Raw genomic sequence first — 12,210 nt, 5'->3', positions numbered from 1 at the left:
AACTATCTAACTATTCTATAAGTTTCATGTTTCTTTATGAAAGCACTTGAGCAATCTGGTTGCTTCTATTGTTATAAAGCACTTTTGAATATTAATAGCAGCCAAAATTTACTTTTCATGTACCTCAGTTCCTTATTGTACTCATTTTACTCTTTCTTATTTTCCTTAAGAATTAAATTGTCTGGGAACACATTTACCTCGCTGTATGAGCATCTCTGGAGCAGTAGCTGCCAGAAGCATTTCTTTGGCCTGACATAAGCACATCCTTAAGATGCTGGTGTTCTATAGACCTGGACATGTTTTCCAAGAGTCATGTGCATATTTTCCTGACTTCTCTGAGTTGACTAAGAACAAAGGCAAAACCAAAAATAAGTTGTTATAGTAATAAGTAATTTATTCGGTAAATGATTTTGGTCAACAGGTGCTTCTGTTCCACAGCTGTTTCTGCTGCAGTTCACAGCACTTGCTTTAACTGGCATGATCAAAATCAAGTTCTCTTACATATGATAAAAATGCTTGCTTTGTTCTTAATCAAGGGTAAGTGCTCAAGACTTTGGCTATCTCATCTACAAAGTGACACAATAATGTCCCTGTCCATGGCACTTTAGAAGATTTTAAATGAGATAGATGTGAAAATCTTGGGAAATCTAGGTGGACATCTCAGGTGTTGCATGTGACAAGTTTTGCTATTATTACCATCACTAGTCTCCTTCTTGGGCCTGAGCTTTTTAACTAGTATCTGTTTCTATAAGACAAAATGATACATTTTCTGTAAGAGTGATTATTTCCCGCCTCATTTTCCTAACAAGTTAAATACTTATATTTAGGCTTAGAGGGCATTTAAGGATTTCCTAGAACATTATATTCAAGTAGATACTCACAAGCCTTCATTGCTGTTGCTTGTATTTGAAATCTTGAAAGGAAATTTTCAACAGAAAAACTTAGCTGGAATAATAAATATAAAAGCCTTAAAGTGATTAAAATAGTTGACAGTATCATCTATAAAGTCCTACTGGATGATTTTCCCAGCATTATCATGAACTAGGAAAGATAAAAAAAAAATGTGAATTTATACATGCTCACATGTGAAATCAAATGAGAAGGCATCATAATCCTTTAGGTTTAGAAGACATGTGTAGCATCAGATTGACTATTAAAACAGTAATCCTTTCTTCTTCACTTTACTTCTCTCAGAGATTTAATCTCCTGGTAGAAAGAATGCTTTCCAAGAGTAGTCAGTGTCCAAAGAAAACCTTGCTCCAATGTAAATATCCACAGGGAACAGGAATACTGAACGTGTCAAGACATTGTTTTTCAACAAAACACAGAGTTGCATCATGGTCTGATTAAATTTGTCATTCTTACGTGAGTCCAATCAGATAAAGAAACTTGAATAGGTACAGGGATAAATGAGGTCATTCTTGTAAGTTTGCTTTGGAAAGGAAAGTAGTACTTAAATATGAAATGTTATAGGCTTTTCATGAAATGCATGCATATATCTAATCTTTACTCAGTTGACTGGAAAGTACAAAAGAAACTGGTGCTTAAAAATCAATGACTACAACTTTGGAAGCTAGCATATATAACTAAATAGAGTCCATGAACTCACCGTGAGTTACCCTTGCCTCTATCTACAACAAAGCTGTTGCACCTTTGATGAACTAAAGGAAATGACATTCAGCCTGGTGATTCATTTCTTCAACATTGTTATCTATGGGACTTTTCAGCATTTTTTTTACACACCTTCATTTTGTTAGCTTTTTCCATTCCAGAGCAGCCTTTTAACCCTTTGCTTCTGTTCACGCTTTCCTTGTCCACAGCTAGTCTGTCTACTTGAATAAAAAGTAGGAGTCTCCCTGGTGTTAATGTTAAATGACACGGGTTAAGCCACAACACTACGAAGCTATATGCAATCACCTATGAAGTTGCTGCGACTGTAGCAAGCTAACCACAGCCACTGCAGCATCAGTTCCATCCCCAGCAAGGGAGGTGAACCACATGGTGCAGCAGACTTCTTCTGCCTCCCCTGCCCAAAGCTCCCCTCAGCAGTGTATTTCAGGAGATACACCTGTTCTGCTCCCCACTCTGTCTCTGGTGAATCCTCTCATCCCTCCCCCTACCTACACCCCAGCTCTTGTCTGGATAAATAAATTAAATAAATCTTTTAAAAAACAGCAGATATTTTATCCTCTGTCTAAATTGACATTTCCCTTTTTGCTTGGTTTTGATCTGTTGCTCTTCCTGAACAATGCAGTTCTCATCTTGACCATCCTTCAAGCTAGGCTTTTTCCTGGCGTTCATCACCGTACGCTCGTCAGCAGCATTTAACATGCTTGCCTCACTTCAGTGTCCTAAACATGAAATAAAAAATTCAAAGAATTTTTCCCTTGCAGTTAATTCTCCCTCAAGCAGCTTTTGTTCTCTCTCTCCCCCACCCCCCTCCCTTTAACTTCTCAACATTTGGAAGAGATGCCTGCACTTACTGATAAAGACCACTTTCAATTCAGTCCTCAATCCTTGGGGTTCTCATTTCATTATCTCACTAAATGCTTCACTCAGCTGTCAGCCAAAACTAGTCATTCCAGGAGGTAATTAGGTCTTTCATTTCTCTTCATCCTCTGCTCTCTGTCCTTCTCCTTTAACTATTGTATTATGCCCTTGGAATTTTGTCCTCATTACATAACTCAAATTTATTACCCATTATCTGCCATTATGCTGTCCACTCTTTAGCTTGTATGCCTCATGCTAACATCACCATTCATTTGTTCTTTCTGGGTCAAATCTTCAGCATTCTTGAATTCTCTTCCCCTGCTGACTGTCCCCTTACAGACATGTCCATGGCATGGGCATCCTGTCTCATATCTAGACCAAGCCCATTTCACCATCACTCCCTCAACTATGGCCTCTATCCCAGTTAGTCTTTTTCTTTTTTTGTTTCTAAGAAGCAGAGGTCCTCTTGCCTGTAGTTACTTTACCATTCAACAAGAGTAATCAATGCAATAAAGACAAATATATGATCATATCAAGTCCCAGGTAAATGTATCTGTGGTTTTTGGGTCCTACTACTTTATTCAAATTTCCCTTCTCTCCTACCACATCTCCTTACTGACAACAGCCAGGCTGTCATTGTTTAATTGAGCCACAATTTTCTGTGTCTCACATCACACAGATGTAGCTCCTTTAGCCTGGTTTTCTCAGGCTGACAAACTCTCTTTCTTCCCTCTCTGCTCCCATGACTTTGTAAACGCCTCAAAAAAGGGGCTCTTTTCACTTAGTGATAATGGTCTAACTGGACCTCTCCTTCTCTGCAGGTTAGGAGCTTTGAAAACACCAAAGTTTCTTGGTAAGTGCGTTTGCTATGTGTAAATGAATAAATGAATGTTTTGAATTTCAATCCTGAGAAAGTGAGATAAAAATAACATAGGATAGGACTGTAACAGGTACAGGTTTCATGGACTCTGCCCCTACTCCAGATGCTGGAACTCCAAATCCCATCAGTACCAAGAAGAAGCACGCCCGGACGTGAGGGCGGAGCTGAGCAGCCAAGTTGGGATAAAACCGGACATGTGGGCTCTGGGGGGACCTGGTGGTTCACAGCTGATCGTTTTGGCGCTCAATCGGTTTTCAGCGTGCCGGTAGAGTCCAAGTCAGCAGAACTGGTAGGACGTCCTAGTTAACCTGTGTTTCTCTCCCTCTTTCCCTGGGTTATTCCTTTACCTTTTTCCTTATCAATCCATTATTTAACCTTTTGAGTGTGTCCATAACACGATTGAATCGTAAGCGCACGGGTTAAGACCCACAGACAGGCAACCCAATTCACATTGGGGTGCCCTGTAACAGATCGAGAGGGAAAAGAAAGTAGTTTGGGGGTTGAAGACGTGTGGACAGCATCAATACAGTGTACTGGTGATAAACAAACATTAGTTAATGTATGCAAGGTAGTGTTTGAATAAAATAATGCAAATTTCCAGAAGGCAAATTTCTAAGTACCATAGATCTGGAGCTCACATTAATGATAAGCATATTAATTAATGATTTTCAGTTACAGTTGAAAGAAAATACAATTTACCAAAAAGCATTTAAGTGCTACATAGATGGCATTACTGAGGTTTCAGGGCAAAGATACTGGGTGGTAAATTTTCTGACAAAAGCTGATAGTCGAGCCTATGCACAAAACAATTTTCAAGGCAAAGTACAGGAGGTCAGGCACAATGCTTTGGGGAAATATTCTAAGGGATGATAAGAGGGCCTGTGGAAGGAAAGGTATATGGGCAGGAGGGAAGAGAAATCACATCAACAATGAAAGTTAGGCGACAAAATGCATCTTGTACTTCCTCTACTAACTTCTATCACTTTCACTTTATGGGTGACTAATAAGTATTGCACGAATTAAATGAATTTTCAGAAGTCAGTGTGGATGGATAGAGATAGACCTCAGGGCAGTGAGGCAATGTGGTATGGCGAGGAAATATAAAGAACAGATGTCGGTCTTCAGGTTAGGAGTGAAATGATGGGAAGAGTCATAATACTGCAGAAGTTTCATTACCAAAAAAGGAAAGGGGGTATACTGAATATATTTTGAAAGATGGCATAATCCTGTGTATAAGTAAAGATCAGTGATGTGACACTTTCACTTGTCACTCACAAGATGCACATGAAGGCATCCTTTTCATTGATTATTTGATCTGTCTTTCCCACTAATTTATGATCAGAGATTTGTCATTCCATAAGGTAAGTAGTTATTTAAGATCAAGTACCCTATTTTATAGTCATTATGTATCTCCTGAAGAGTTCCAACTAAGGTTAGCTAAACAATATGAATTTAATAATTTAGTATTTAATCATAATGGTTACATTTTAGTTGCTCGTTCCTAGCATAATGTGGGACAAATATTATTATTCTATGACAGTCTGTTAATAAGAAGATGATCAACAATAATAAGTTGTAAAAATGAGTTAAGTACAATTTTGTTTTTAGAGCTCCATTTAGATTTACTGGAATCCATTCATCTGATAGTACACTAAGAACAACACCAGACTCTGAGGAGGCCTCTTCCTATTAGATAAATTGCAACTTGTCCTGAAGTTTTGAAGTGGTGTTATGATAAGAAGAAGAATCTTACTGAACCATAGATCTGGTTCATAGATCCATATGCAGGAAAGAAAAGTAGGGACCAATTTTATACAGTGGCTGAGTGACACAAGCTATACAACGTCTATCGTTTGACAGATTCCAATAGATCGGGAAAAGCTCTGAAAAATCAAACTTTCCAATGCTAACTTATGTTATGACCTCCTTTTTTTGTATAATCTTAACATCAAAATATTCTGAACAACTTTCAGCTTACAATTGGATTGCCTCAGCAGCATAAGGCCTGCCTGCCTTGACAAGCAAGCACTGCACCAGGGTGAGAAATTCCTCTGAAGTCAAGTGACTTGACTACTGACTGATAAATAAAAACAAAAGGGCTGTTTTTGCAAAGTTTCTCTCACTGCTGGGTGGAGGATAACCCAAATCTTATCATTCTATTATCTCACCTAGCCTTCTATTCAGCTTCTAAAGAATTACTCAAACTTCCTATTGTCTGGCCTTTAGATGTAGAAATTCATCCAGGTTGCCTATTTTGGAACTAGTCAGGTTTTCTACCTGCTACACCTCAAAGGAATCCACAAAAGTCTTCTGGCTAGTCTTGCAGGTCTCTAGATAAGGAAATTCACCTATGTCTCCTATTCAGAGATTTGATTTGCAAGGAATTTCCTCTTCCTGCCTCCCAGGATGTCTCAGGTAGAAAAACAAAAACCCATTAAGTAGTAGATAAGGTTTAAGGGACTTTTATCTTAGTTGATCTCTACTATAGTAATATTAGTCATAAACTTTGTGCACCTATGTACCTGTTTTTAACCTTGATTGATTTTAGAATGTTATAATCTCAAGTAAAGGTCAACATGACCCCAGACTATTCTTAGAAAAAAAAAGATGATTGTAATCTCTCCACCCAGTTCATGTGCTGATGTCATCCCACTACTTGCTCCTAATGTATAAAATAAACTTCCGCAAAAGGTAGAACAGGAAGACTTGCACCCAACTCCGATTCCCGAGTCTTCCTCACTCCCGCTCCCCTTACTCCCCAATTTTTAGAATATTGCCTCTCCGACATCGTTTCCCACCTTGAGACCCTGCCTGCGTCAGCCTCTCAACAGCCTGAAATCGGGGTTGGTCCCCAAAGTTGAGAGAACCCAAATGATGACATAGGCACTGAATGAAAGTAAGGTTCTATTTAGAAACCTCCTGAACTAATGAACACCACAGTAGATGCAAGAATGGAATGTGGAGAGAAAATGAGCCAATGATGTGGTATAACTGGTAATCATGTTTATCACCTCTATACTACATTCCAAATAATATTCAAGTCTGTCTACTGTTTTTTGTGCTTGGTACTCTAGACATTTACCTTAAAAACACAATTTACCATGAAGATCTCCCAAATGTTCTAACAAACCAGTGCTAACATCTGTATAGTATTTTAATTGAGAAATATTCAAAATACGGCATACTTTATTATCATATGGGCTTTCAAACTGAATTCAAGGCTTTTCAAATTATTAAAACATATCCATTTGTGTGAAAAAAAAGGAACTCTCCTGCACTACTGGTGGGAATGTAAACTAGTACAACCACTATGGAAAACTATTTGGAGGTTTCTCACACTGCTACAAATGGAGCTTCCATATGAACCAGCAATCCCACTCATAGGTATTGGCCCAAAAGACACAAAAATACTGATTCAAAAAGCCACCTGCACCCCCATGTTTATTCCTGCTTTATTTACAACAGGAAAGACATGGAATCAACCCAAATGCCCAAAAGTTGATGACTGTATTAAAAAGATGTGGTACACATATACATAATCAAATATTACCCAGCAATCCAAAAGATAATTTGCAGCAATATGGATGGAGCTGGAGGGGATCATGCTTAATGAGATTAGCCAGAAAGAAAAAGAAAAATACCAGGTGGTTTCACTCATAGCCAGATCATAAAGGACCAGGGGAAAAAATAATAATAAATGAACAACTATGTACCAGAGACATTTTACAGGGGTGGGGTGGGGAATGGAATAAAAAATTGGAGGCCGGGAAAGTGCACTGGACTATGGTGATGGCACATGGGTGATTTGGCGATTGGAAGCTCATGGGGATTGTAACTGAGATGGAAAAAGGCACACAGTGATGTGAAAATAAACATATTATTAATGAAAAATATCCATTTGACTGGGTGACTAAAACTCAGATCTTCTGTAATGTTTTAAATTTAAATATTTTCATTAAAAAATTAATTCTCACTTTTCCCAGCTAGTGCATTTTCTTTCTCCAAATGTATATCATTAATCTAAACAATCAATCAGCTATTAGCATGTAAAACCATTGCTTCTTGTCAAGAGTGACAGAATACTCAAGTTGATTACCATTCATCTTTTACTCACCATTCTTTCTAAATTAGAAGAAGAGGAGTAAAACGAGTCATTGGTCTTTTATTAGATTAATACAGATAAATTTACTTGATTATATATAGGACCCTCATCTGCTCTTTGCCTCCTGTTACACTTACATATCACTGGCAATGGAGGAGTTCCGGGACATAGACTTTGGAGAAAGGTCATAGTCGCTGTCAGATCTATACAGGAAGGATTCCCGGCGCTGACTGTGGACAAAGTTTGCTTGGAGAATTAGCCCAGATCCTGGGCTAGTCATGGGATCCAAGGGACTCCGTCCCGAAGATGTGCCATTGTCCACATCAAAACTGTAACCAAAGGAGAAAAAAATCACGTGAGGAATATAATATGAACACTTGCAGGTTACTATTTGAGAGAGGGTATTTCAGCTTAGGAACTGGTGGTGGAAAACTTTAAGCCTAATTCCTGATAATGGAAAAAAAAAACCTATTAAAATACACAAAAGTAAAAAGAAATAAAAGTTATTATATCTTCATAGTCTTGTCTTCCTTAGTTACTTTGTTAACTAAGCAGGCACAAGGCAGATCTCTCTAATGTCACATTCATTGAACAAGGAACCAATCTGCAGAGAATATTTGTTTTAAGAGTAGAATTTCTGCTTTGGGAAGAAAACAAATAAAAAGCAATTCACATATATTTGGATTTAATTCAACCAGTGACCATTACATGATTAATGTTGTTGTTTCCCAGACATGGGATTCTTTCCCTTTTTTTAACTATCCCATCACTAACTTCTGCTGTATCCATTCCCCTCTGTCCACACCCACAAGATATCAAGTTCAGAATGCCATCAAATATCACCTACATTATACACAACCTTTGTAGTGTCTCTTGAATTGATTTTCTACCCTGTACCAAAAGTGAATATTCTTAAAATGTAAACTTGACTGTATCCTTCATCACTCGAAAACTCTTCAGTAGTTCACTACTATCCCAGACTAAAATCCTAATTTCTTGGCAATACTAATACAATCTTAGCAGTCTGTTCTCAATTACAATTAGCCTTTTCCCAACCTCGAGATGCAATGCTTTCCCATCAGTTGTATTCATATCATCTTGTCATAAACTGCCATAACCTAACCCTGTATTTCTCTAACGACTCAATCTTCCTTTTCCCTATCAAATTGTTATTGAACCTTGAAGACTTCGTTTTCTCCTGTAAAGGTTGCCTGGCTTCCCTAGAGCTTGATGAGATGCCCATTCTGTAGGCTCCCAAGGATTTTCCCACTGTCTACTGATAGCACAGACAATGAGTTGAAAATGTTTAACAATTCAGACTCTATTATGACACAGTGAGATTTCTGAGAATGCAGACTTTGAATATCCCTAACACTTCACAAGGGTTTCAGAAACCCTTACCAAGTGATTTGCATGGATGACTGAATGAAGCAAAGGCACCATGCTTGAAAATACAGATTTTAGAATTGGAGGAAAAAGAACCATGCATATACAATCCCTAATACCATGGTCAATAATACCATGGCAAATAAACTTCTCAATGTAGAGATTTTCTAGTCAAATACCAACCAGTATTAACGTCAATTTTCATGTGGTCTAGGAATGGGTGAGGGCTCAGGATTGCCAGTGAGGGTAGGCAGCTAAAAAAAGATAATTGGGGCCCTCCTTGGTGGCGCAGTGGATTAAAGCACAGCACTGAGAAGAAAGCCACTTCAGCATGAGTTCGATCCCCACTCGCCGTGGAGGTGATCCACATGGCGGGAAGACCTCTCCTGACCGGCCTGTTGCTCCCCTCAGCAATGTACTTCATTGATCTGCCTGTTCTGCTCCCCGCTCTGTCTCTGTTGAGTCCTCTTACCACCCCCTGCACCTCTGGCCTGTACACTCATTCTGTATGGATAAATAAATAAATCTTAAAAAAAAAAAAAAAACTGAATCAACAAATGAATTCAATAATAACAAATTAGTTATTATCAATGCTTTCCCCCATTAAAACCTTTTTCCAAACTATTAACTGCTTAACTTTAAGTCTTTCTTTTATTTAATGTATTGGAATTTTAATAAATAGTGTTAAGACCTAAAGATATGGAATCTAAAGTGGGAGGGTAAACTGGTGGATTGATGTTTCACAAATCACCGATGAATCCATAACCATAAGAACAGTGACTCCAAATCAATCCACCTAAGACAAAAAGGAAGGAAAACACATAATCTAGTTTGATCACACCTAAAAATGATTCCTAATTGAAAATGTCCTTAGTATTATGTCAGTATATATTTGTACTTTATTTGTTCTTTGAAGAGATGAGAAATTAGTTGAGCATATTCAATTAGACTAGCAGGCTCAGCTCCTAAAATTTTAACTGATCAAAGTTAGTGAACTAGCTAAATGTAATCTCCCATTCCTAAAGTTTTTTCTTAAGCTCTAATGACTAATTATGTGAATCACAAATATATGCTGTGACTGTGTTACCTAAATAGGGGCCCATCTGTTTCACAGATAATTCCTTTGTGGTCATGGAAGTCTGCAATCCTGCAGAGAGCCAAAGGGGGAGGGAGCTGTAATCATTTAAGATATCTGGCAACCTCTTCTTGGTTATACTAAATTATAAACATAACTAATTACCTACTATGAACACACAGAGATACAAAAATAAAGGTGATAAGATGAATTTAGGCTGGACTATCTGCAAAGTTATTCACATAAGAATAACAGTTAAAGAGGGCTGTTGAAGGCATTCAGTAACAAGTGAAAGGTATTAAAAACCTCTAAAATATGGGGAGCACAGGAGATTTCTGTTCTAGGAAACCAATCATGGTAGCTTGTCAGTATAAGGAGGATTTAAAAAGGTAAGTATATAAAAAGTTTTTGTAAGTATATAAAAAGTTTTTATTGATTTCCCCTCGATAAGGAGAGGTTCTGTTTTAGAAAATAAAATGTGATGTGGTATCTAGCACATTGGAATCTTACCTAGTTATAAAAATGTGAATTTATCGTAATACTTGTGACTGCATGGATGGATCTTGAAAGTATTATGTTAAGTGAAATAAGTCAGACAAAGAAAAATGCTGTATAATTTCCTATGTGGAAGATAAAGAACAAAGAAAATGAACAAACAAACAATATTAAACTCTAAAATACAGAAGGATTGGTGGACACCAGTGGGTGATAAGGGTGGGATGAGTTAACGAGGTAAAGGGAGTCGAACTGTTATGTTAGTGATAGAAACTAGATTTTTTGTAGTGAACAGGATGCAGCATATACACACACACACAAAGTGTGCTGCTGTGTACCTGGAACTCTATAATGATATAAACAGATGTTTTTCTTTTCCCCCCATGAAAATTTAAAAAAAGGATACAAGGAATCTTTCCTTCTTATGCATAAACATAAATATAGGAGATTAGGAGTGCAATTTTGGTTTAGTTTTTCTTAGTTCAAATGACCCAGAGTCATACGTACGGGAAAATTATAATAAAAATATGAATGAATTATACGAACTCATTGATATTTTTATTATAATTTTCCCGTAAAATACTTGGTACAGATTATTCTAGGAACATTGATAGTTTTCTTTATAAACTGTAATATAATAATCTGTCCACTAGATGGAGATCATTTTCTTAAGGAAAATCTGCTGTAAATAAACATAAAGGCCTCAACTGTATTTTAGACTTATGAAAATAACCTTTAAAATTTTATCCCCTCAAACCTCAAAAACCACAAGAATTTATTCTCAAATATTTCTCAATTATATTAATATAAGAAATACTAATATTACTTTATAGAGAATTAAGAACTAAAAATGGTCCCTGATATTTTATTGAAATTCTACTGTAAATCAAACCCTAGCAAGATCTCTCATTCAAATATTAGAACCAGAAGAGCCTCTTTTGGGACAGGTCAAGGCAGTACATTTACACTGTGTGTGGTGAATTAACTGGAAATGAGTTTAAACTGAAAATACAGATGGCATTTATGGTGGTGTAATAGTGGGGTGAGGCCTGAGGTGCTGGAGTGAAAGAATTCACCAGAAACAGTGCAGAGAACAGGAAAGGCAGTTTTATTGAAATACACCTCAAAGGAGTAGAGAGTGAGACAAGAGATAGTTCTTCCATGAGAGGAAGGATGCGATGATCTTTTGTATACTGTTTCCGCGGGGCTTTCTTACTTGGGGTACCAGTTTGCATCAGTTATCTGCTGGGGTGTCTGGTCTTGGGCTCTGGCCTTTGACAAAGAGTATGTCCTGATCCTACTTCTGCATTCCTGAAATTTATCTCTTCAGTCATGGCAATTGGTCTTATGACCGCGTTCCCAGAGGAACCGTATCTATTCAGCTGTCTATTCTTGCTTGCTGGGCAAGGACCTGGAGCTTGGTTTTAAGTTTATTAAATGACACCCCCATAGCTGTTAATCAGCTTCCTATTTTGAAACAAGTTTTATAAATTGTCCATGTTAGGGTATTGTTAATAAAAGAAGAAAGTGATGACAGGTAATCCTAACCTTAGACACTGGTACCAAAGAGTTCACTTGTGAGTTTCTCAAATGCCTTCTGTAGCAAATACTTTAATATAATGAGTAATGCTCTTTGAATCACTGTTAATGAGATGGAGGCCAAGTAGAAGATTAGCTGACATTTGGTAAGTACTATAGAATAGGGATAAAATTGGGGAGAGTAATAAGGTCCCAGCCTAAAAACAATGGTACAACAATGATGATAATTTGATGAAATTTGGG

General features: G+C 37.4%; 1 protein-coding gene across 3 annotated transcripts in view; it reads right to left on the bottom strand.

Moving 5' to 3' along the window:
• Positions 1-12,210, bottom strand: part of PDE4D (phosphodiesterase 4D, cAMP-specific) — a 650,481-nt gene that overhangs the window by 198,382 nt on the left and 439,889 nt on the right. For all 3 annotated transcript variants that reach the window (XM_004678289.2, XM_004678293.2, XM_004678292.2), the window contains exon 2: positions 7,610-7,801. In XM_004678289.2, the coding sequence (XP_004678346.1) occupies positions 7,610-7,801 (192 nt within the window). The remainder of the gene's footprint in view (positions 1-7,609; positions 7,802-12,210) is intronic.

Source organism: Condylura cristata, unplaced genomic scaffold (genome assembly GCF_000260355.1).
Source record: "Condylura cristata isolate star-nosed mole 26May11 unplaced genomic scaffold, ConCri1.0 scaffold00007, whole genome shotgun sequence".
Lineage (NCBI taxonomy): Eukaryota > Metazoa > Chordata > Mammalia > Eulipotyphla > Talpidae > Condylura > Condylura cristata.
Note: the sequence above shows the minus strand (reverse complement) of the source record. Positions and strands in the feature narration are given on the sequence as shown.